Consider the following 25,823-nt stretch of genomic DNA (forward strand, 5'->3'; position numbering starts at 1 on the left):
TTTACTTTAATTTTTGTCAGTGGCCGAGTGGAGACAACTAAATGGTTTAGGAAAGATTTAGGAGGTCTTATTCTCAAGCAATTCCATATAATTTTCTCTTTTGTGAGCTTTTATCATCCCTAAAAGGCATTCTAGCAAAGAGCCCTCAAACATAATCTTCTTGATCTGGAAGAGTTAGTGACTTAGCACAGTAAGCAAGAAAGCATGTTTTTATTCTCCCATGTCTATGGCCCCTTAGGTAGTGTTCGAATTCAGAGGGAACTCATTTGTTCAGACTGATGATATTTAGAACCTATGAGTAGGACATACATTTGGCCATGCGCTAAAATTACTCCTTCAGTTCTCCTTTCAATGTTAAGATGCTTTTATGAATTTGTTTATCCTGATGTCGTCTTATTAGTGCAGGAAAATGACATTCATTTATCAACTATTATTAAATGTACTGAATTGTATCGCCGGTCAAGAAAACATGACCGTATCTCTGATTACCTGCCACCATCTATGATGGAACTAGAAGCAGCCAGTAAGTCGAGCAGGTATACTCTCCATTACAGCAAATTTGTCGTGACCATATTCCGTGCTACCTAGTGAATAAATAATATTTTGAGACTTTTGCATGTAGAGATTTGTACCGATCTACTAGTCCAGTGATGTTTTCAACCATGCAAGAAGGAAAGATCGTGAGGGGTCTTTCTGGGGTACCTAATGATGGTCCTGTTCTGTTAGTTGGTAATCATATGTTGATGGGACTTGACATGATTCCTCTTTGTACAGAGTTCTTAAGGGAAAAAGAAATTGTTCTTCGTGGCCTAGCCCACCATCTTCTATTTCAAGAAAAAATTGAAAGTTCATCACAAGAGTATGATTTCTTTGATTTTGTAAGTATATTTGGTGCTGTACCTGTCTCAGATAAATACTTCTATAGATTATTATCAGAAAAGGCATTTGTTCTTCTTTATCCGGGCGGCTCTCGTGAAGCTCTTCATCGAAAGGTCTGTTGGACTTTCTCATTTTAGTAGACCATTTTCTGTACTTTCTCTTGAAGCCTTTTGTCTTCCTTTTTTTATTGCTTTAACTATTTCCTTCATCATAATCCAATATCTATCTTTGTAGTTTATCAAAATGGACCTGAAATTTTGAATATATACCAAGAATAAAGTAACTGAATTGTAAGATATGCCTTTTTATAATTAACTATTTCTTAAAAATAATAAATGCATATTAGATCTCACAAATTATCCCAGTTCTTCATGTTCACTGCTTTTAATTGACTAATATTATACATTTATTCTCTTGAATTTTGCATTGTTGATTCAATATTCACCATTTCTCTACTTTCACTGTGCAATTTAACATAATATTACACAATCATGCACCTTGGGGCATATTGTGAATATTAGCAATTGATGCATCTATAACACGCATCATGAAAAGAGAGGGCTTTAAGCTGGTTCTCCATGGATTATTGCCATGAGAATTTCTTGTTCTCATGAGTACATTTGCATTGTTCTATTAAATCCGTTTGCTCCAAATTTCAGTTTACCTGTTTTCTTTTTTCCTAAATAATTCTCTTTCTTGTTTTCCTGGGAATTTTATTTTGGCTTTCTTGTGCTCAGAATAAACTATATTAAGCTCATCATGGTTAAATTCATATGATCTATATGTGGTTATCCTTTTTGATGTGTGGATGATTGTTAGGGTGAAAAATACAAGCTGTTTTGGCCAGTTCAACCTGGGTTTGTGAGAATGGCTGCTCAATTTGGAGCCACAATTGTACCATTTGCAGTGGTTGGAGAAGATGACATCGGAGAAGTAAGTTATGTACTAATTTGTTTCATATTGCAATGGAGTTTTTAATAAAAGAAAAATGTTGATATTGTTATTGCATATCTTAACTCAGCCTCTTCATATATAGAATGGAGTAAACCTTTCAATTTATAGAACTGAGTGAAGGCAGTATGTGTACATCATAATCTTATTTTGTGAAACCAACTTGACCGACCATAAGGGAGGGAGGGCACTAAGGCTTCGCCATTTAAGAACACGGCCTGCAGGCCGCTAACAGGGAGTGCTCCCAAGCACGACCACTTTCAGGATATGGAGTGCTTTCCAAGCACGACCGTTCTTTTTAATAGCTCTCTTGTATTTCTGAAATTTGTATAACGAAGTTATATAACAAAATTAGTTCCTTAGTCTTTCAGCTTTCAATTTTTTATTGTTTTACACATCCAACTATCAATTGATCTTAATAGTTGATATAAGGTTAAATCTTATGGTATATAACTCCAATTATTTCAAGAAGTCGTTGATTATAGAGATAAACTAAATAGGTGTTCAAAATAGCAGGGCCATCTTTATAAATAAACAATGGTTATATGTCGACAAACAATCCCAGCCTCAACTTCTTGACTCATGATGAATCATATACGGGAATTCATTGATAGGAAAGAGAAACACAGCACAATATCCAACTTCATGAAACAACAACCTAGAGGGAAAAGGAAATGTTAGAAAAAGGATTATGATTATCCCAATAAAATTGTGTCTGGGATAGAAAAAGGAAGCCACATTTGTTTATGTGCTCAGTAAACTTACAGAATAGCAAACAGTATGCACATGTACAGCACTCCTATTACTATAATAGATGGGACAGGTCACCTAGCCTAGGAAAGACTGAAAGCTAGGAGAATAAGCATCAATAGTAGCAAAAGGTGCTCTAGAGGATTGAGGTTTGCAAGCAAGATAGCAGCACTTAGGAGCAAGGACTCAAGTCTAGGCGGGATGTCCTGGGGGAAACATGGAGGGGCTACATCCTGAGTGTCGAGGTAGGACCATCCCACCATTGTCCCAGCATCTCAATTGGCATGTCTTGGGACATCCCCTATCCCAAATGTTGGGACGGGGTAGGACAACACATCTTATTCCTTGGGAACACTGGGACAACCTCATCCCACGAGATTTGAAACTTGCTTAGGAGTAATTGGAACCTCAATATAGTCATCCACTAAGGAAATGAAACAATAGATAGCTCCAAAAAGAACCTCCATGGATCTATCCTTGCTTGTCCTATACAAGTTTGTAGATGGAGACCTAAGAACATTACACCATTGGTAGTCTTAGAGAGAAGGTGAAAAACCAATTGATGAGTGAGGTGCTGGTTGATAGAAGCAAGAGTATAGTCAAGGTCCGCCGTACCGGTCCAGATCGGCGTACCGGTGGCCGGCCGGACCGGTACCGTACCGGTCCGGACCACTTTCTTTCCCATCAAAAAAAAAAAAAAAACCACAGCGAGGCGCTGTGGTTCCCCCCCCCCCAAAAAAAACACCGTACCGGTGCGAACCGGCCGGTTCGCACCGGTACGAGGCCGGTACCAAGCGGTACCGGCCGGTACGGTCTCCGTACCGGCCGGGTCACAGAAGAAAACCGGAAATACCGGTTTTCATCTGTGTCCGGTACCGGTCAGGGACCGGACCGGTACGTACCGGCCCGTACCGGCCGGTACGGACCGGTACGGCATTCCTTGAGTATAGTCATGCCCCAGATCTGGAGGATGGCATGGTTGTGCTACCGAGGGGTACAATCCACGATAACACGAAGCCAACATTACATTTAGCTTTCAAATCCATCACACATATAATAAATAAATAGGAATCTAATTTTATTATTCATTAAATAAAAAAATATTGGTTCAGAGCGTCTAAATCCAAATATAAATATCAAACCCATAATCCTGACTACAAATTTATAATCAATTAAAGAACTAAAGTTCTACTCTGCTATATACATCACCAAATCTGCAAGCGCGAACTCCAAGCCTAGACCATCCTTCGTTCCTATCGATCCTATTTGTCTGAAGAGAGAAAAAGAAAAATAGAGGTATATGAGCGACACAGCTCAGTAAGTAAATCTTTTACTACCTCACTGGATCAAGCATAAGTTTTTTCATGTCAATGCATCATTTAAGAAAAATAACAGATATTCTAAAATAAGTATTTCATAGTGTAGTATATTAAGACAAGTCATAAAGCAAATCATGCATACATAAATCATTCATATTTCATAAACAAAGCTCCAAGTTTATTTTGCAAATAAATACATAAATCATTCTTCTGCCATTTAGCCATATGATAGTTCAAAATATTGCTCACAAATATTCGTGCTATGGTTACTTCATACTCGTGGCAGGGCTAGTGTTCGTAATTGGCATAAATTTATGTTTCGTATGCCAACTTTATACCCATTAACGGGGCTAGTGTTCGTATGGATGCTAGCTCCAAATGTCGATTTTTTCATTTCAAAGGATCACACATTACTATCTGAGAGCCTTTAGAAAGCTTATATTATTTTTCATAAAAAACATACATATAAATAGATGAAAAATACTAAATGGCATGATCAGATTCATATTTCATAATAAATTTATTTTTATTAAAACATTCATAGAACTATTTTTCATAATTCAAAAACTAGTAAAGAGTATAAGATTTACTTACAAATTCGAAAACTAGTAAGGAATATAAGATTTACTTACAAATCCGAAACTAGTACAGAGCATAAGATTTACTTACAAATTCGAAAACTAGTAAAGAGTATAAGATTTATTTGAAAATTCGAAAACTAGGAAGGAGTATGAGATTTACTTACAAATTTGAAAACTAGTAAGAAATATGAGATTTGCTTACCTCTTTTGTCTTAGACTGTCAGAGTTTGCTAGGCGACTTCGCTATACCTATTTAAAATATTAACAGTGAAATTAATTTCTAATTGATGACTTTAATAAAATAATATGGAAAGACTTGATCGGGTGTATGGTGGTTTCAGGTAGGTCAAATCTAGACGATTCGCTCAATGAATTGGATTCAATCAGGCCAAGATCAATCAACAAGGTTTATCAATGGGCTCAGTAGGCAGTCCGGACACCAAGGCAGTTTAGGAACTCATTCCAAGGGTCAACTCGGGTTCGTAAATCAGGTTGACAGGTTCTTGTACTAGATCTATAGAGCTTCTAGAGAGAGAAAGTAGAGAGAGTAAGGAGAGAGGATAGAGAAAGAAGAGAGGCTCTCTTTTCCAACTATGGTATGTTAAACCGGCCCGTACCGGCTGGTTCAGTCAGTACCGGACTGGTACGGCTGTGGAAAATGGTTACGTCCAAAGGCGTACTGATGCAAACCGGACCAGTTCGCACCGGCTCAAGTCCGGTACCGCATTGTACTCACCAGTACGTACGTCCGCGCGTTGGAAACCGTGCAGACGCGTGCTGGCTATGCAGACCGGTTCGGCACCAGTACGAACTGATCCAGTAGGCCACCAGTACGCCTACCGGTACTAGTTCGGTGGACCATATCTCCAACATAAGAGAGAGTCGATCTCTCCTCTTCTTGAATCAGACAGCAGCAGCCACCAAGGTGGCCCAACCTTCAATGACGACGGCCATGCGTAGCCCTTCGGCCGCGGCACCACCGGCGACGGTGGTCAGTCGAAGAAGAGGAGAAAAAGAAATCATCATGATCAACCCTTTAATCAACCTTTACAATGTTTGTTTTCCTCACCCACAACCGCAAGATCACAGGGTCCCAGAGGCGGCAAGGCTCGGCAAACACGGGAGGAAGAAGCGGAAACACGGCATTCCTATTTTGGATCAAATTTCGGTGATTTTGCCGGCCCGAATCAAGGCTAAAATACCTTGAAGAGAAGGAGAATAAGACAAGAAACACTTACTCGATTCGGCGAAGCTTCCGACAAGGTTTCTGGCGAGGGTTCAAGGAGGAGACTCAAAGAAGTAAACTTGGAATCGGCGGTGATTCTCGGCGATTTTGGTGGTGACAATTAGAGGAGAAGGGGAGTTAAATAGGTGCGATCCTAGACTTCGAGTCGAGCTCGGATTGCCCTAGATAACTCCGATTTCCGTCAGAATTGGAGGAAGAGCCTTCATCGTGCCACAGGGCACAGTGGCCTTGGGCCTGGCCTCTTCGGGCCGGCCCACAGGCCCAAAGCAAGTGCGGGTTGGTCAATGAACCGGGCCCTCACAACATACAATGAGTAGTGGAAGACATATCAAAGATAATAATGAGGTGCTCAAAGAAAAATGACATCATGAGATTGACATAAAGCCCTCGTGACAGGATAGTCTGGTACCTTTCTATATCATGTTGTTCTCTCAGAAAATAGATGGCAGGGTGACCAATCAGCTGCCTCTGGCCATTAGGATGAAGAAAGCAGAACAAGTACAATGAAAAAATCATAGATGCAGAAACCTGAGTGTACAGATATTCAGTGGCGGGGACTGCTGAAGAGACTGTATAATTGATCAGGTATGCATTGACTAGGGATTTAAGTAGAAACTAGAGATCTGGTTGTCTCAATGTTCTGACTCAAAAACTTGTCATTCTACATGTTTCTTGGAAAAGAGTAAGTATTAAAATAAATATTACGAGCACATGCTTTCATCATCACAATGTAAGATCATTTTCCTTGGACCAATTAAGTGCAAACCATAGTATTAAATCCTTGTAATGTTGACAGACTCAAGACTTATTGTGCATTCAGAAGACCCAATTACGACAAGTCTAGCCCTCGAGAGGCAAAACATGAGTTTAAGAAAATAGAAGTTCAAGCATTTAAATGCATTTTATATCTAAACTAAGTCTAGAGAGAAAGAAGCTAGTATAAGATGAAAAGGAAGACAGTTCATCAATTTTATAGTCTATGCATGGAGCCAGAGCTTAATATACAACACTGAGGACACCACTATTAACTAAATAACTATGATTAGTTGTAGGTAATTAACCTTGACTATGATGCTAGAGATATAGTTTCTCAAAAAGAAGAAAAATAAAGCTAGAAAACAAAATTCACAGAGGCAGTGATGATGAACAACATCGGGCCCGACTGGATAGATTCCACGCTCTAACCCGATTGCATCAATATCCATGCTGTTGAGTGTGGACTTCGGTCGAACACCAGGCATGCCGAGCTGATGGCAGCTTACACTACCAGTGCGCCGGAGAAGACAGCGGCCCCGAAGGGCAAGCAAGGGGATGCGACCACCCCCTCGTGGTCGGAGGTGGCGCAGGGTCCTCAGAGGCAAATGTGGACCAACCACCGGATTATGGCGGAGGAACTGGCGGTGATCCAATGCCTTTTCACATAGGTGCTGGAGCTACCGACCAATCATGTGGGGAGGGCGCGAAAGGCCTGGGCGTCTTCGGCAGTGGTGGTTTGGAGCTTGGGTCGCAGGGTTTCGGCGGAGTGGGTGGTGCGCGACCTCCATTCTAATTTTTTATATGATTCGGTTCTTATGCATACAACTCCAATCACAAAGAAGTTAAAAGAAAAAAACAATGAAAGGAGTGCTAGTCCACCATAGCTACGTAAGGACCATGAGATACCCATCGAGAAGCCCATTAGCTTGTCTCTCTACCTATCTCTTACCCCTTAATCTCTCTTCCCTTGTCTCACTACAGTCCCATTTAGACTGAAGGTTACTAGAGTGGGCTGCTCTCCTCTCTATATATGTAACTAGGAACACGCACACACCCAAATAAAGGCAAAGACCAAAGAAATACCATATTGGTACCTCACAAAGTGAAGAAGAGAAAACGGACAGAGGGAAGACAAGGGAAGAAAGAGAAGCAATTGAGGAATACTATTGATTCTCAAGGACTTTGATGGGTACATATGTTCAATTCAGTTATATAGAGGTCTTCTGCATCTTCTTGCTTTCATATCTATTCAATGGTTGTTTATCTGCTCTTATATTCTTGCTTGTATGTATTGAGCGGTGATCAACTGAAAGAAAAACCTTTGCACTCATTTCCTTTGTGCTTTCTCTCTTGAGCCTATTGTGTCCATCAGAATTTATGTATTTATGTGCATATTTGTATGCATGTACATTTGTAGTATAGATATCAATGTTTCACATGACTGCTCAGCAACAATTCTCATGTTGGCGTCCATACTCGACTTTCTTATAATTTTTTAGTAATGTGGAAAGATTAACTATTACGTTAAAGTTAGGAGCTTAAATTTTTTTACAGGTTGATGGGGATTTGGGAGTAATCGCTAATATTTCAGGGCTTTATTGTCATTACATTTTCTTAACATGTGTCTTTTTATACGTAGTGTATCTGTGAAAATGTATGTGTATATATGAAAGAGAGTGCCAGAGAGACATACACACACACACACACACACAGAGAGAGAGAGTACGTTTTTGGCATAAGGATATATAAAGGATTCATGGCCCTTTACAAATTCTAATATGAAGTGCCCTCTAATGATTGTACCATCCTCTGTAAACATATGGGGCTCTCTACATATTATCCTTTGTTTCTACCAATACTTAGGAACTAATAAAGGGCATGCTTTAATGTATTTCTTTTTCTTCATATAACAATCAAATAACTTTATGTTGAATTGTTTATTCTCCCCATAAGGGAAACTCATTAAAATGCTGTTAGCACCAAAGTTATTTTTTCAAGAATTGTTCTCTTAAATAATTCAGATTAGTTTCCTTTTAACATTTATGTACCATGATCTATGTGCTGTCCCATTCATTGCTTACTTTTTGACTGGGCTTTACTTGGTTTTAGTTTGCATGCTTGTGAATTTATTTATGAACTGTTTTCCTGCTTGGTACGTCTATAAAATGGTTGCAGTTGCTTATGGATTATGATGATATGATGAGCATTCCCTTCGTAAAGGATAGAATAAAAGATTTCAATGAGAACAAAAATATTAGGTAGAGTCCCATGATCCCATCTATGTTCATCTTTACATTATTTTAGTTGATTATTCTTCCTGTAGTATCATCTTGGTTTTCAATGCTATAGTTGACATGGAAGTTACTCTTTTTATAGGAATGATGATAGAAACCAAGATATCTTTGTTCCTTTTGTCTGCCCCAAATTACCTGGCAGGTTCTATTATTTATTTGGAAAACCAATTATAACAAGTGGAAAGGAGTTGTTGAAAGACAGACAGACAGCAAGTGCCTTGTATTTGCATGTAAAATCTGAGGTTGAGCGCATCATATCTTATCTACTAAAGAAGAGGGAGGAGGATATCTATAGGGGTATCATCCCAAGGACTCTGTATCAAGTTACTTGGGGCAGCGACCATCAAGTCCCCACATTTGAACCTTGATTAGTTAAATATGCTATGTTGTATAAAAGACTGTAGTTGCATCTTCCATGACTTTGCTTGATTAACATTTAAGACATTGTTTAACAAATTGACTGTTCCTTGTAATCCAGGTTCACTATTGTTCATGATCAGAAATTAGTTTATATGCTTGGAAATCTGGATATGAGAATTGGGAATGCCATTGATTACTGCAAATTAGAAATGGATAATGAAGCAAAGAGAATCTAGGAGATATATAAGAAGAAAAATATGAAGATGTCTTTTTTATTTTTGAATTAAAGATGAATAGCATACCACTTTAATCCGCTAGCACTATCCCTACACTGAAGTGGTTTGATTTATTTTAGTTTATGTTTTTCGCTATGGACATACACATACTAGGTAAGCGTCATTTAGATGCATACACAAGATTAGCATTTATTCCCAACAAAGTTTATCATGCATTTAGTGCAATTGGCTAGAGTCCATAATATATAGCTGCCTAAAATAGATCAAAACTTCCAACTGAAATATATGCAAGGAGGCTATAACATACAAAGGCCAAATAATAGAAAACCAACAACCAACAGAAAATAAACTAAATCTAAATTTGAAGATTAAGATAGAAGTTTAAAGAAGATGCCTTTGCATCAACTGTCAAGCTTTGCAAACTTGCCAATTTTTCCTATCCTCTCTTTCAATATAAAGCCAATGCGCTTGGTAATGAAATAATAATCTCCGTTTACTATGTCTATGAAAACTTTCCTAGTTCTCTCCTATTAAAATAATATAAAACCAACAATCAACAGAAAATAAACTAAAGCTAAATTTGAAAATTAAGATACAAGCTTAAACCACATGCCTTTGTGTCAAAAAAACAAACTTTGCAAGCATGCGAATGTTTTTTCTACCCTCACTTTTGCTCTTGGTGATAAAATATTAATCTTCTTTTACTATGTTTGTGAAAACTTTCCTAGTTTTCTTCTATCGCTCCTCCCACTAGATCATATTAAGGTTGCGACCCTCAGGTGTTGCTAATATTTTATTTATACCATTAGGCTCCTTGGAAAGGCTTCAAGTGGAAGAGAACCATAGCATTTAAGAAGTCTTGCATGGACTTGGCCACAGATAAGATGTAAATCTAACATTACATGAGCTGGTTTGCAGAACTCTTCTCCTCTTACGTAACATATCCTTCTCTAGATTTTCTTTTTAGACTTTGTACTCTAGAGCTTAGATTGAGAAAGGTTTGGCTCTTCTGCAATGTAATTGATCTGCAAACTTTAGAGGACTAGAGCATGTGCCCTCATCGGTAAGGATGTAAAAGGAATGACTACATTGTGAGGCAATTAGCATCTCATCACCAGCATATGACTTCTACTAGGGTAGTAGAATATTCTGTGGAAGCTCATATCTTGCCCTTGTTATGCTTGAGGTTAACTTTGGAGACATTCCTTCTCTCTGGGGACAATTCTAGATAAAGGCCTCTTACAAAATAAAGAGGAAGCCACCTTAGAAGGGTTGGAGATCAGGGGGAGGAGAAAGGCTGCCTAGAAAATACCTTGTAGCAATACTGAAACATAGTCCGGCTCTTTTTCTTCTGTCTTTTTTCTTATTTTTAGAAGTACCCAAACCCTGAACTCTTTTAACCTTCCTAACTACTAATTATGCAATCTGCAGCGCAGACAATTGGGCCAATTACAAGCTTTTAATATTTTCGAGAACTAACTGACCTTTGTGGCTTTGGAGCATTTTTTTTAATATCTATTGTTCCATAGTTTCCTTTGTTATTATTCCACTCTTGTTTCTTCATGCACACTTTAGGTCTGGAAACCAAGAAAAGGTGCATGAATGCAAGATCTAATTTTTTTTTTCCTTTTTTGTTAGGGTGATAAACATACGCAATTACAGTTTCTCGTGAATTAGGTGTGAACAACTGACTGTCTCCCTGTGGAGGGGATATCTTCTTATAAAACTCGCGGAAGCTTATTCTCTCATTAACATTGGTGCCCCTATGTCCTGTCTCCTAGGAGTCAGCTAAGCTGAGACACATTTGATGGCAATATAGGGAATATAAAAAATCACAGCTTCTCAGCTGTTGCTTTCATTTCTACCATGGAATATGCCCTTTTCTTTTAGAAAACCACGTTGTGTTCAGTCCTTTCAGTTCACCTTCTCCACTCAGATTAAAGCTAAGACTGCTAAAGAGAGCAAGAGAGCATTGTGCTCATTTTTTCCCTGCAAGAATGCAGTTCTCCTTGTTCTCTTTTCTCTGTTTTTGGTCAAGATTTGGTTAAAGTTTTTGATTGGAGGAATAATAGTGGCTGTGAGATAGTGCTCTTGGTCAAACAATAATCCAAAAGTTTAAATGTGCTAGAGCCTTAGCACCATTTTACCTAACTGGCTCACATCACAGTGGGGAGGTGGTACTCACTAGTTCATCATTTTCCAGGAGCTAGTGTGCTTGAAGTTTTGAACCGGCACAGTCTGAGCATGTTCACTATCACAAAGTTATGAAGCAAGGTAGCACCTTTGGATCTATAGGTGATTACTCATTTGTTAGCGTGTTTTCCAAATTTCAGTAGTAAATTATAGGAGCTTACTAAGTAGGGGACTGCCTGAAAGAATTTGAATAGTGATGCTATCACAGTCATTTGCATGGTTTTAAATAATTATTTAACTGTCGAAATCAAGATGCAAGACTGTCAGAATAAGGAACAAGGACCTTAACAGATCACACGGAAGTCCTTTCTTTGTTCTCCTCATTATGAAAACAATTTCAGCTTGATCATTCCAAGAACAGTGATTCTAAAATGGAGATGGTGACACCATATCCATCTTCGTTTATGTTCTGGCACTTTGATGATAAAAAGAAGCTTTCTTTCCAAGCTCCTACACGAGAAATGCTTTCTCCACTAGATTGTTGTGGGGATCAATTCCACTCACTTTTGTTCTGCTCATGCATGTTCATTTAATTGGGAAGGTTCTGTGGCCCTGAGATGGATTTTCTTAATTAGCTTAGTCACATATTCCCTTCTTTTTTAGGCATTATGATGTAGAAAAAAGCCTAGCCACTTTATCTTTATGCCCTTGGGGAGGCCATCTAGATTCTTGAAAATGCTAACATTATGCTGGCCTACCAGCACATCTGATAGTTGAAAGAACTTGTCCTGCACTTCATATGATGCCCTTCTCTTAAGCAAGAATCTGATTCCAGACCACTTCTTTTTTTTAGTGGGTGCACCGAAAGGAAAAGAATCCTCCTCCCTGCATATAAGAAGAGGCAAAAGCTGAAGTTCGAGTTCAAGTTCAGGCTCAAATCATATTCTCAGAGTGAAAATACTGAATGGCTGGTTACAGCCGCTCAAATGGAAGGGGCAGGCTGGGCTTCTTCGGGGTCTGGGGAACTGCCGAAGATGGATCTGAAACCAGAGATGGATGGAGCAACTCAGCCTATATTAACAGGGCTGGGGTGAATCATGATCATGTCTGCAGGACAGTTATCATTGGCAGCGATGGGAGAGCTATGCCTGGGGTGATATTTGACTGCCCCAACCATCACAAGGATGGCGCCGTCGCGAATGGCTTTCGCAACAAGGGAGGAAACTATCAAAGTGGAAGCCACTATGGAGGAGACAATGTCCAGAATGCATCTAGTGATGGAGGTACAACAGGCTTTCCTGCAGGTATTTTTCGATGTCAGAAGTTCAACTATGGTGACTATGAAGCTGGTGCAAATGACATGAGCAATAACGGATGGAACAGGCCAGCCTATGGAAGATATGAATCTTTGGCGGATAATGTGTCAAAGGAGCCTGCTTTGATCACCACAGCGGGGTGGGCTCGGCCAAGCCACACAACTAATGACACTGGCACTGCCGCAGAGTACCTCAGGGAATCTGCAAGGACTTCATCTGGTGTGGTGGTTGGCGCAGGTCAGTGGAACTCACCATTGCCAAATACATATCAGCCAAGGAAGAGAGACTCCGTGACCACAACCATTGACAGCAGTGAGGCTGCCAAGAAGTATGGTGGGTTGTTTGTGTGAAACGAACAAAGTGAGTTTGTACTTGAATATTTTCTCCAAACAGCTGAAATATCTATGACTGGTCTGTGTCTTGTGATGTAATTTTTAGTATTGCATGGCGATCTGGATGCTGGCAAGTAAATAAATCTAGGTGTTTGCTTTATGTTGAACGAGTTGATTAGAACTTTATTACTCTTATTGTATCAACCTTATAGGAACTCGCCTGGTTTAAGAACCTGAATGTTTTAGAGGCAGGAAAAGTTAGCAAATAAATATTTTACAAAATATTCTTGAAACTTAATGTAAAAAATGCTTTAGGCACAGGCAATCATAGCAAATAAATATTTCTTATGAAATATTTTTAGAAACTAATAAGTTACAAACAAGCAAAACAGTTGTGAAAGGATCAGTTTAATCAAGCCTTTAGCTTTTGTTCTCGTCCATCGGCTACATGATGTGAGCTCTAGAGGGGACTGCATTGGTGAAGCTCCATGCACTGCTGATTCTCATCTGCATGCAGCATGTTACAGTTGTTGATATATTAAACCATTTTAGTAAAATTAATGGGGCTACGCCCACTTAATTTTGATGTATTAGTTCTTCTAAGAAACAAGGGGACACTTTAACTGTCACCAGAAAAAAAAAAAAAATGGTCACTTTAAAGAAAGTGTCATCTTGGAAAAAATAAGAAGCAAGAGAGTAAATTGTATGCATTAAAATTATTTTCAATAATGTTACTGTCTGATAACAATGGGTGCATCATTTTCTGTTTAGTTCTTCCTCTTTGAAAGAAACAAGAGAATGCACCGGTCATCAAAAATCGAAAGCACGTCCATGTAGCTACTAAAAAAAAATTTAAAGTCAAATGAAAAAAAAAGGAGAAGAAGAGGAAGATCTATCCTGTTATTACACTTTCTTCTTCTACAAGATATTGCTGTAGTAATCATCAATAATTAATTAGGACTCTCAGGATATGCTTCGATCTTTTTTAATTAGATTTATAGTTTTCTTTTATATTCTAATCTCCTGCATGGTGTCCATAAAAAACTTTCATAATTACATGATAAGATTTCGGTGAAACAGAACTGATAGTTCACAACATGTATAATAGATAGCGAATATATTAATAGTTTTACTCATAACTTTTTTTATTATAAGTGTATCTGTAATACATAGAATTTGTCCCCTTTTTTTTCACAAAAAAAAGGAAATAGAATCTTTCTTTCTTGAAATCATTCAAAAATGTTGAGAGAATTGGCCCTATTAAATGCTTCTTCTTCTCCTCTTCCTTTTTTTCTAACATAATATATATCAATTAATAGCCTTGATCTGAAAGCAATGAGTTACCAAATAAAAAGTAGATTAACTTCAAATAAATTGTGGTACTCAATTGGGATCCAAGTGCAATTCATAGCTGACCAATAGAGTTTTATGAAAGCTCACCTAATAATCAAACCCAGCCTGACCTGACTCTTTTTCCTTTTCTTTTTTTTTTTTTATGTTGGGGGATGCAACTCCAACTTAATCTTGATGGACGGTTTTTGAGCCAAAAGCCTAAACCCTAGTCTCAGAATGGGTTCGGTCCAGATTCGACTGTACCGAATAGTTAGATCTACCTTACCTCAATCCAATCAACCGATTAGCACCCTTAGATGCAATTACATAATAAACTTTTCTTGGTAATTAAGAAACATGCTGCAATCCATCTTCTCAAAACATTTTTATTCTTTTATTCGCTGTGACTTAAGTGAAAAGATGTCATTTCTTTAAAACCTATGCTCGAAAAATAAGATTCATCCGTTGTTTGCGCCGACCTCAGAGCTGCATGGGAGGGCGTTACCTATGCAAGACGGATAGTGGGCGCGGACTGCATCCTCTTTGGAGGAGGACTCGACCACTATGATCCAGTGGGTTCGGAGTCGGAGGTGCGCTGCTGCGGAAAGGCTACTGCTCCACTTTTGAGGGAGTATAACTCCTACCTGGCTACACATGTTTACAGAGAAGCAAATTATGCTGCTGACTGAGTTGCCTCCTTTGTTGCACATCATTCAGGAGGTTTTATTTGGGGAACCACGTGTTTGTGCCGAAGCTTCTTTGTATTCATTTGTTCTCTGATTTTATTGTCCACATTTATACCTGATGGGTGTGAGCCGCTGCTGTACCGAAAAAAAAAAAAAATCATCTAATCTATTCTCATTAAGAACTCTTATTAGAATCCAATAAAATAACAATAACTCAATAAACCAAGTAACCCTCATGTTGGTACATTAATTTGATATTAAAGACAAACCCTCAAATTCCTTATGTGAGGCTTTGCACCAGGATGTCTAAATAAAAGAAACTAAGCAAGAGAAGTAAACCTCCTAAACTTCAGTGTTTATTTTTCAAACTATATAAATAATTAATAGTTTCTAATTATGATGGAAACCATTCCTACCAATCTCTCACATGCACTGTGCTTGTCCCTTGCCAAACTCTAGTCAGAAATTAATGTAAACAACTCCAAATTTAAACTTGTTTCCAAGGAATTTAGTGGACAAGGTTATCTACAGCAGCAATGATCACCTTTTAAATCCCTTTATTTTCCAATACAAAATTTTTGAAACCTAGTTCCAAGGTCTGTGTTTATGAGCTTTAGAGAGAGATGATGGTAGAAATGGCAAAGCCTACCCCCCTTTATCATTAGTGCCGGAGCCAGCAACTAAAGGCCCCCACCAGAGAGAGGCCCAACACTTGCCTTCGTTGCCTCCCATTGAACCCGTTCTTCGGCCCCCTTCAATTCTCTAATCCTCCACGGCGATCTTCTGGGAGCTCCCAAGAGGAAATCCGCCGGCTTCTATCGAGGTCAGGTCCCATTTCCCCTTTCCTTTGCCGCTCTCCTTATTCTTCTTCGAGTTCTGATCTGAGGGGTTGCTGGATTGTTTCCGTTGTTTCGGGAGATCTCCTGATGGGTTCTTTGATTCAAAGACGTTTTTTTTAATCAAAATTTTTTATTTGGGCATCATTTTAGACTGATTGGCAAGGTTGAGAATGCTAGATTTGGATTTTTTTTTTTTCTGGTGAACTTGGAGGAACTCGGTTTGGGATGATTGATGAGATTTTGTTCAAGTTGCTTCTTTTTTTTTCCTTTTATTATTATTTAAATTTCTAAAAAAACGACTTTTTGAACTTTATTCGATGGGGCTGTTTTTCTGATGTGGGAATTCACTTCATGTTCCCTTTGCAGTGCTTTATCCAGAGCTTTTGCTGAAGTCTCATGATGAACTGTGAGCCCTTAAAGTTTCTTTATCTTATAAGAAACAGCTTGAAAGGCCTGTTTGCCCATTTCTGCATGCTATTTTTATCCTGCACTAATAAATTTTAGTAGTGCCCACTGTTAGGTCCCAGTCAGAGAAGGGAAAGACAATGGAAAGTAGTGGAGATGAACTTCATTAGCTACGGAATTCACAGTGAACTACAAAGGACCCGCCATGCAAACAGCGGACAGCTCTCTTCGGGTGAGAGTAACCCCAAGGAAATAAACAAAGAAAGATAAAATAACAATATCTCCCTACTCCCCAAGCCAAGACATTCTCTCTGTATTAATACTTCCGTCCCCTTGACACGAAAGACCGGGCCATCATGTGTCAGCTCCTCACCATCACTTATCATGTCGTCACGTTGGCTTCCTTCCGCTTTGGAGCGCATTCTTTCTCCTCGTCGCACGTAACCGAGAGACTCGGCCATGCACTCTTCCCCAGAACGTGCTCCGCTTCCGCCTTCTTCGCCGCAGAGCCCAGTCTTCGTTCCGCTCCCCATTCCTGCGTGGGTGGCTCCCCTTCCACGTGCATGGCTTGGTCTGGAACTGTTGTTGGCTCCCACGCTTTCGACTCGGCGAGTTGCATAGCCACCACCCCACCAAGTAACGTGGATTGGGTCTTCGAGTCCGTCGTGATCTGGTAGGCGCAGCGAGCCTATCATCCCTCCCCCCTTCAGCTAAAGCCTTATCCTCAAGGTTTGCGTTTGGGTACCGCTGCTTCAGCTGATGGTATTCCTTCCAGTTAGCGTCTTCTTCTGGTAGCGAGCGCCACTGCACCAGTACTTCTTTGATGATCTTCCCCCCCTTTTTAACCCAGCGGTAATCTTTGATAGCGACTGGTTCTATCACCGGTTGGCCATCTTCATGGATGGGTGGAGGATTTTGGCAGGGTGCTTGACCTTCTCCCATCTTCCGTTTGAGAAGCGATACATGGAACATTGGATGCACCTTGGCCTCCGCAAGTAATGCTAATCGATAAGCCACCGGCCCGATTTGCTCCTGAACTTGATATGGCCCAAAATATTTCTGGGCGAGCTTCTGATGAGCTCGCTAGAATATGGTTTGTTGTCGGTATGGTGGAAGTTTTAAGGATACTTATTCGCCTTCAGTGAAGACAGCTTCCCTCCTCTTCTGGTCGGCTTGTTGCTTCATGCGGCCTTGGGCTCGGGCCAAGTTTCCCTTTAGCTCTCCTAGCAGTTGATCTCGGTGAACTAACGCTCGATCAACTTCGTCCACTGCGGAGATCCCTTCCATGTACTGGTTGATCATAGGCGGTGCTCGTCCATACAACGCTTGGAATGCGGTCATGCCTGCAGTAGAATGAAAGATGGTATTGTACCAGTATTCCGCCCATGCCAACTGCTGTTCCCACATCTTTGGATATTGGTTGCACAGGCACCGGAGATACTGCTCCACGCAACGGTTAACTACCTGCGTCTGACCGTCGGATTGAGGATGGTAGGCTGAGCTCATGTTGAGCGATGTTCCCTGTAGCTTGATGAATTCACGCCAAAAGTTGCTCATGAATATCGGATCCCTGTCACTGACTATCGACCTCGGCATCCTGTGCAATCACCCTACTTGGTTGACAAATAGCTCAGCTACCCCCTTTGCGGTATACGGGTGGGATAACGATAAGAAGTGTGAATACTTAGTGAGTCGGTCGACAACAACCAAGATCACATTCTTTCCCTTTGACCATGGTAAGCCTTCTATGAAATCCATTGAAATGTCCTCCCACACCTGAGAAGGGATTGGTAATGGTTGTAGGAGTCCGGCTGGTACCTGGGCTATGTACTTATGTTGTTGGCAGACTACACACTCGGCCACAAACTTCTGGATGTCTTTCTTTATGGAGTCCCAATGGAAAGCTTGAGAGACCCGTTTGTAAGTTCCGAGGACTCCTGAGTGGCCTCCAATTTTGGTGTTGTGAAACTCCTCCATCAGCTTAACTCTTAATGGCGAGCCGGGAGGGATTAAGATCCAGCCCTTGTAATATAAAATCCCTCCTCTGGATTGGTAATTCCTCATGCTATCAGGCTCGGCTCTTAGCTGCTGACTTTTTCGTTGCATATAAGGGTCTTCTCGATGAGCAATCCGGATTTCTTCCCCAATGTCGAAGATGGGTCGACTGAGGGCGTGAAGCGCTGCTTCTTTAGGGAGTCGTGAGAGAGCATCTGCGGCCGTGTTATTTTTCCTAGGTTTGTAGATGATCTCATATTCATATCCGAGGAGCCACCCACTTGTTCCGGGGTACTTATTCGCTGCTCTAGGAAGTGCCGAAAGCTCTTTTGATCCGTGCGTATTTGAAACTTCCTTCCCAGCACATACGGTCGCCACAACCGAACTGCCTCCATGATCGCTAGCATCTCTTTGGCATATGTAGACCATCCCTTCTTTGCCACACCCAGTGCCTTGCTCATGTAAGCTATTGGCTTCCCGTTTTGCGTAAGAACCGCTCCAATCCCACGATCTGAGGCGTCTACTTCTGATGCAGAACAGGAGGGCATTGCTAATTGTTCGAGCAAGATGAAGGATCCAAAGACTCCGTGAACGCGTGACAATCCCATGAAATCTGGAAGAGATATGGCTGAATAATTCCTATTTCTGTTAGCTGGTTATTTGCTGAAAATTTCTGTTTCTGTTTCGTTTCAGCGTCCTATTTAGTTTCTGTTTCTGTTTCTTAGTTTATTCGGGAAATTACTTTCCCGTCCCTCAAAAGACCCCGCTGGAACAAGAGGTCCCGGTTGACCCAAAAACAAACTTCCGGTCCACCGCTTCATGGATCTTTAATTCCCGGTCCCTAAGTTACTGTTTGCTTTAAAATATAGTACCCAAAGTGCCCCCAGGTTACTTAAGTACCCCCCAGGCTACCGGAAGCGGGAAAAAAATAGGTACCGCGTTCTGTTTTGGAACCGGAAACACTCTGTTTTTGTCTACCGAAGATGCTCCGAAGTAAAAATCCGACTTGCAGCCCTTAAGCGTGGATGCCCCTGGTGATCCCATGGAAGGTGTTTACCGAAGATGGCTTTCGAGGAAGATTTTGAGACGGAAAAAAGGTGTAAAAATAGGCCGCAACAGGGTATGCGTTTTGTCTCCGTTCTTCTCTGTTTTGTCTTTGCCAATGGAGATTGTTTGGTCTGGGAAGAGACAAGCACCCATTAGGATGGATGCTAGATGGATAGGGAGAGAGCATGTCGAGCCTTTGTGTTGACCTAAAAACGTTGAGACTACATCTTACTCTTTACCGGTTCTCTGTTTGAGAGAACGCTGATAGTCCCTCTTTCTCTGTGTAGTGAGACTCTGCTCCACTATATTCCTAAGTCTGTTTGCAATTCGGAATTATCTGTTCATTGCCTCCTCTTTTTTCCATTGTCATGGCTTCGGAAGACACTGGTAGCTCTGTTTTTATGGCCATTTGTTCTTATGGTAGTGAAGCTGTGATTATTTCCATCTCAAAAGACACAATTCTTGATCAAATTTTTAAGGAAATAGTTGAAAGGTGGAGACATTTATCTTCTACAATGATAGAAGTTAAGTTTTATATTCCAAACAAGTCTAAAATGCTTGTTACGCTCATGAGCGATAAGGATGTTCGTAACATGCATGAAATACACGTCAACTTAAATGCCAAGGTGATCGAGATGGTTGTTACTCATTCTCCAACCTTGATCGAAGGTGCTGCTGTGGTAATTGAGAGGTATTCCCTTTTTTAAATATTGTTTTGTGCAACGGATTTTAGTAAGTTTGCTAAAATAATGTTTATCCTATTGTATGAACAGTGGCTCATCGCATTGTGCTGAAATCAGTTTGAGAGGGAAAAATTTTTCGAAGGGTAGCTCAAGTAATTTTGGTCAAGTTGTTGAAGAAACAAGAGCCGCAATTGAAGAGGAAGCAAGTCAAAAAAATTCGTTGGATGATTGGAAAAATAGTATAGAGGGTGTTGGTCAGGAGTTCATGAATGTGGAAACTCTACGTGACACCATTCGCAACTATTGCATTGCAATTTGCAGGGATTTTGTCTTCGTGAAGAACGATCGTGATCGAGTTACTGTAGAATGTGTTTATGAAGGTTGCGAATGGCGTATTTATGCTTCTCGCCTTGGGAATGGTGAAAAGTTTGCAATTAAAAAAATGCACTGTAACCACACATGTGGAGGAGGATTGCAAGTGCGGTCTCATCCAAAGGCTTCAAAACGTTGGGTTTCCAAAATTGTTAAAGATCAACTTCAAGATATGCCGTTATATAAGCCGAGTGATATTGTAAAGGATATTCGACGACAATATGGTGTTGAATTGCCGTATCATCAAGCTTGGCGTGGTAAGGAGGTGGCCATGATGGATCTTTATGGTAACAGCCGGCTATCTTATGAACGGATTCGCTGGTATTGCGATGCCATTCGTCAGACCAACCCCGGCAGCATTGCAGAGTACGAAACAATTGATGGTCGATTCAGACGTCTATTCATTTGTTTTCATGCTTCACTAATGGGTTTCATAAAAGGATGTCGTCCTCTGATTTTTATGGATGGCACATTTATAAAGCATAAGGATGGAGGTGTATTGCTTGGAGCCACTTCCAAAGATGGAAATGATGATATGTTTCCTATAGCTTATGGTGTTGTAGATATAGAATGTGATGAAAATTGGGAATGGTTTTGCCGGTTTCTGAAAGAAGCTATTCATAGTTGTACTGAGTATAGTGGTCAACAGTTCACATTTATGACGGATAGACATCAGGGCATTATTAAATCCGTGCCTAAGTACTTTCTTGATTCTTACCACTCATATTGTATACGTCATGTGAAAGAAAACTTCAAGAATCAGGTTTGCATCGTCATATTATGAATAATTTAAACTACAAAGTATCTAAGTAATGTAGCATGTGGTATATTTGATTTTAATTATCAATGCAGGTCCTTGTCCATTATCGTGCAGCTGAGAGAAAGAGGCTTATTGATTTACTAAATGCTGCTGCCTATACACCAAGGCTTACTGTATTCCGAAAGCTAATTGCAAAGCTTACATCAGAAGCCCCTGGTGCTACCACCTTTCTCCTACATGCAAAGCCGGAGCATTGGGCGAATGCTGTATTTCCAGGTCCACGCTGGGGCATCATGACATCGAATGTGGCAGAGTCTTTTAATAGTTGGGTCCTGGAGGCTCGTCATCTCCCTGTGCCTCAGATGGTTGACCATATAAGGATCCAAATAATGCAGATGATGCATCAACGGCGTAATCGAGGATATAGCATTCAATCTCAACTTTGTCCTGATGCGGAGAAAGTGTTGCAAAAAAATGCGGAAGATGGTCGGAGATTAGCTGTATTTACGTCCAACATAATGATATATGATGTAAAGGATACCAACTACTCATGCAAAGTTGACCTGCATATGTGTAGCTGCTCTTGTGGCGAGTGGCGAATCTTCCGCATGCCATGTAAGCATGCTTGTGCATGCATCGAGAAGGACGGCAGATCACTATACCAATTCACCGACAATTGCTTCCAAGCTGAATTGTATAGAGTAACATATGCCGAAGCAATCAGTCCAATTCCTGACATGGAGAAACCCCAAAGTGCCTCTGAAGAGATTCACATTCTACCCCCTATAAGAAAGACACGTCCTGGCAGGCCTAAAAAGAAGAGAAGACCTTCGCAAGTGGAGTCAGTACGTGAAATGAGATGTGGACGATGCGGGAAGGTTGGGCACAATAGAAGGACTTGTAATGAGATCATCAAGTAAAGAATATGGACATTATGAAGAATGTATCGAGATACCTGCAATGTATTTTCATGTTAGTCACAGCATATTAAGAACAAAACTCTTGTATTGATGTTAATGAAGTGCAAACTGAATTGTATATGTTGATTTTTTGTTAGATTTTAATTTAGTTACTTCAAACCGGAATGCAGTTAAAAAATTGTTACAAACATGTAATGATACACAGTTAATCAACGGTTGGCATAGCATTCGACGTCAACTCTGACAATTACAATAGTTGAATATGGCGTGGAAAAATTTATATTGACACCTAAAATCCCGTTTTCCGGCTTCCCTTCGACTTTGCCTAATCTGAGACTCTTAACGAGTCGACTCCGAAAATATTGGAGTCGACTCGATCTGTCCCGATGTCGACTCGGTAGGAAAAGAGGTCGACTCTTAGGCTTGGCTGAGCTAAGGTCCACTCTCTGTCTTTGTTCTGTCCCACTTAACGGGGCGACTCGCCTTTCACTGGGGTCGACTCGAACTGCCCTGGGGTTGACTCAGAACTCCGTGAGGTCGACACTTAGGCTTCGCTTATTTTGGCTGCTCTCTGTCTTTGCTCTGTGCCAGCTAAGGAGTCGACTCGCTTTTCACCGGAGTCGACTCCCACTGCAAGGAGGTCGACTCAAAACTCGGTGAGGTCGACACTTAGGCTTTCCTTAATTCGGCTGCTCTCTGTCTTTGCTCTGTGCCAGCTAAGGAGTCGACTCGTCCGTCACCGGAGTCGACTCCCACTACAAGGAGGTCGACTCAAAACTCGGTGAGGTCGACACTTAGGCTTCGCTTATTTCGGCTGCTCTCTGTCTTTGCTCTGTGCCACCTAAGGAGTCGACTCGTCCGTCACCGGAGTCGACTCCCACTGCAAGGAGGTCGACTCAAAACTCGGTGAGGTCGACACTTAGGCTTCCCTTATTTCGGCTGCTCTCTGTCTTTGCTCTGTGCCACCTAAGGAGTCGACTCGTCTTTCACCGGAGTCGACTCCCACTGCACGGAGGTCGACTCAAAACTCGGTGAGGTCGACTCAAAACTCTGAGAACACAGTTAGCTTGTCTGGGAACACAGTTAGCTTCTCTGGGAACACAGTTAGCTTGGTTCTGGGAACACAGTTAGCTTGTCTGGGAACACAGTTAGCTTCTCTGGGAACACAGTTATGGAGTGTCTGGGAACACAGTTAGCTTGTCTGGGAACACAGTTAGCTTCTCTGGGAACACAGTTAGCTTGGTTCTGGGAACACAGTTAGCTTGTCTGGGAACACAGTTAGCTTCTCTGGGAACACAGTTAGCTTGGTTCTGGGAACACAGCTTATCTGGGAACACAGTTAGCTTCTCTGGAAACACAGTTATGGAGTGTCTGGGAACACAGTTAGCTTGTCTGGGAACACAGTTAGCTTCTCTGGGAACACAGTTAGCTTGGTTCTGGGAACACAGTTAGCTTGCCTGGGAACACAGTTAGCTTGTTTCTGGGAACACAGTTAGCTTGGTTCTGGGAACACAGTTAGCTTGTCTGGGAACACAGTTAGCTTCTCTGGGAACACAGTTATGGAGTGTCTGGGAACACAGTTAGCTTGTCTGGGAACACAGTTAGCTGCTCTGGGAACACAGTTAGCTTGCTGTCTGGGAACACAGTTAGCTTCTCTGGGAACACAGTTAGCTTCTCTGGGAACACAGTTAGCTTGTACAGTTAGCTTGTTTCTGGGAACACAGTTAGCTTGTCTGGGAACACAGTTAGCTTCTCTGGGAATACAGTTAGCATTCTGTCTGGGAACACAGTTAGCTTGTCTGGGAACACAGTTAGCTTCTCTGGGAACACAGTTAGCTTGTTTCTGGGAACACAGTTAGCTTCTCTGGGAACACAGTTAGCATGTATGTCTTTGCTCCGTGCCACCTAAGGAGTCGACTCGTCTTTCACCGGAGTCGACTCCCACTGCACGGAGGTCGACTCAAAACTCGGTGAGGTCGACTCAAAACTCTGAGAACACAGTTAGCTTGTCTGGAAACACAGTTAGCTTGTCTGGGAACACAGTTAGCTTGCTGTCTGGGAACACAGTTAGCTTCTCTGGGAACACAGTTAGCTTCTCTGGGAACACAGTTAGCTTCTCTGGGAACACAGTTAGCTTGGTTCTGGGAACACAGTTAGCTTGCCTGGGAACACAGTTAGCTTGTTTCTGGGAACACAGTTAGGTTGTCTGGGAACACAGTTAGCTTCTCTGGGAACACAGTTATGGAGTGTCTGGGAACACAGTTAGCTTGTCTGGGAACACAGTTAGCTTCTCTGGGAACACAGTTAGCTTGGTTCTGGGAACACAGTTAGCTTGTCTGGGAACACAGTTAGCTTCTCTGGGAACACAGTTATGGAGTGTCTGCGAACACAGTTAGCTTGTCTGGGAACACAGTTAGCTTCTCTGGGAACACAGTTAGCTTGGTTCTGGGAACACAGTTAGCTTGCCTGGGAACACAGTTAGCTTGTTTCTGGGAACACAGTTAGGTTGTCTGGGAACACAGTTAGCTTCTCTGGGAACACAGTTAGCTTGTTTCTGGGAACACACTTAGGTTGTCTGGGAACACAGTTAGCATGCTGTCTGGGAACACAGTTAGCTTGTCTGGGAACACAGTTAGCTTCTCTGGGAACACAGTTATTACGATTGAGTCGACCCGACTGATATTTGGAGTCGACCCCATAACTCTCTCAGAGTATTCCAAATAGCGCCTGTGTACGCAGCCAAGCTACGAGTCGACCTCTCATCAAGATGGAGTCGACTCCATTTCGTAGGAGTCGATATCTTCTTGCCTGAGGTCGACCCGTAACTCCAATAAGGAAATAAAACCTGAGGTCAATCGACTCCCTCTTCCCTTCTATTTTCGTGGAGTCGACCTAAGTTCCCTTCCCGTGCTCCTTGCGTCTCTTCGTTCGTCCAATTCCTTACTTCCCTCCTCTCTATCTATCATCCATCCGTCGCCATGCCGAGGAAGCAGGTCGTGCGGCCTTCAAAGAAGAGAAGTAATGTTCCGGAAGCAACCGAGCGAAGGTCCAAGGCAAGAAACGACGTTCCTCCTCCTCGTCCACATGCTCCATCTCCTCCTAGGCAAGTATCCTTGGTGACTCGTCGTGTTTCTCTCGGTAGGAAAATAGATTTCGACTTCTTAGAAGCCCAGGGTTTTACCATAGGTCTGAAGCTGAAAGCCATGGGTTGGGAAACCCTATGTTCCCTTGACATTCCGACGTACCCGAACCTTGTTCGCCATTTCTATGCCAATCTCAAAACCGGAATTGCTACCATTGAAAGTGTGGTAAAGGAAACCCCAATTCTGCTAAACCCGGAAACCCTAGGGAGTCTTGTGAACATCCCAACCTCTGGTTCAACCGAAGATTTTTTAGAAAATAGAGTGTTGGGCATTCAATATCTTCTTGGCACAGAAAATGTTAGTCCACTTGAGCAAATTTCGGCCAACCGACTTAGTGTGGAAAATCGACTATTACATCATATTGTTAGCCGAATCCTCTTTCCGAAAACAGGTAGGTTTGATTTTGTGTCCGAAAGAGATATTCTTGTTATCTTCCACATTCTGAACGGTAGCCCCCTTAGTTTACCTCACCTGATTATTAGACACAT

General features: G+C 41.3%; 3 protein-coding genes across 8 annotated transcripts in view; all 3 read left to right on the forward strand.

The window, feature by feature from the left end:
- Positions 1-13,313, forward strand: part of LOC103717828 (phytyl ester synthase 1, chloroplastic-like) — a 38,418-nt gene extending 25,105 nt beyond the window's left edge. For 3 of the 6 annotated variants that reach the window (XM_088710472.2, XM_088710477.2, XM_088710474.2), the window contains 5 exons: positions 406-536; positions 623-992; positions 1,699-1,812; positions 8,658-8,740; positions 8,859-9,172. In XM_088710472.2, the coding sequence (XP_088566598.1) occupies positions 406-536; positions 623-992; positions 1,699-1,812; positions 8,658-8,740; positions 8,859-9,144 (984 nt within the window). In that variant the 3' untranslated portion in view covers positions 9,145-9,172. Of the gene's footprint in view, positions 1-405; positions 537-622; positions 993-1,698; positions 1,813-8,657; positions 8,741-8,858; positions 9,173-12,358 lie in introns of those variants that run through there. The other 3 variants (XM_088710473.2, XM_088710476.2, XM_088710475.2) reach the window with 3 other exon arrangements.
- A 6,157-nt stretch (positions 13,314-19,470) lies between these two features.
- On the forward strand, positions 19,471-22,661 carry LOC149751382 (uncharacterized). Its single transcript, XM_089927141.1, has 2 exons — positions 19,471-20,148; positions 20,231-22,661. Exons 1-2 carry the CDS (start codon positions 19,826-19,828, stop codon positions 21,294-21,296), a joined length of 1,389 nt encoding a protein of 462 aa, XP_089783267.1. The 5' UTR covers positions 19,471-19,825; the 3' UTR covers positions 21,297-22,661.
- LOC149751383 (uncharacterized) lies at positions 21,359-22,192 on the forward strand. The gene has a single exon (XM_089927114.1). It carries the CDS (start codon positions 21,359-21,361, stop codon positions 22,190-22,192), a length of 834 nt encoding a protein of 277 aa, XP_089783240.1.
- Positions 22,662-25,823: the final 3,162 nt, after the last annotated feature.

The sequence above is a fragment of the Phoenix dactylifera genome, chromosome 14 (genome assembly GCF_051530095.1).
Source record: "Phoenix dactylifera cultivar Ajwa chromosome 14, Ajwa_hap1_PhDact_Kaust_v1.1, whole genome shotgun sequence".
NCBI classification, from domain to species: domain Eukaryota; kingdom Viridiplantae; phylum Streptophyta; class Magnoliopsida; order Arecales; family Arecaceae; genus Phoenix; species Phoenix dactylifera.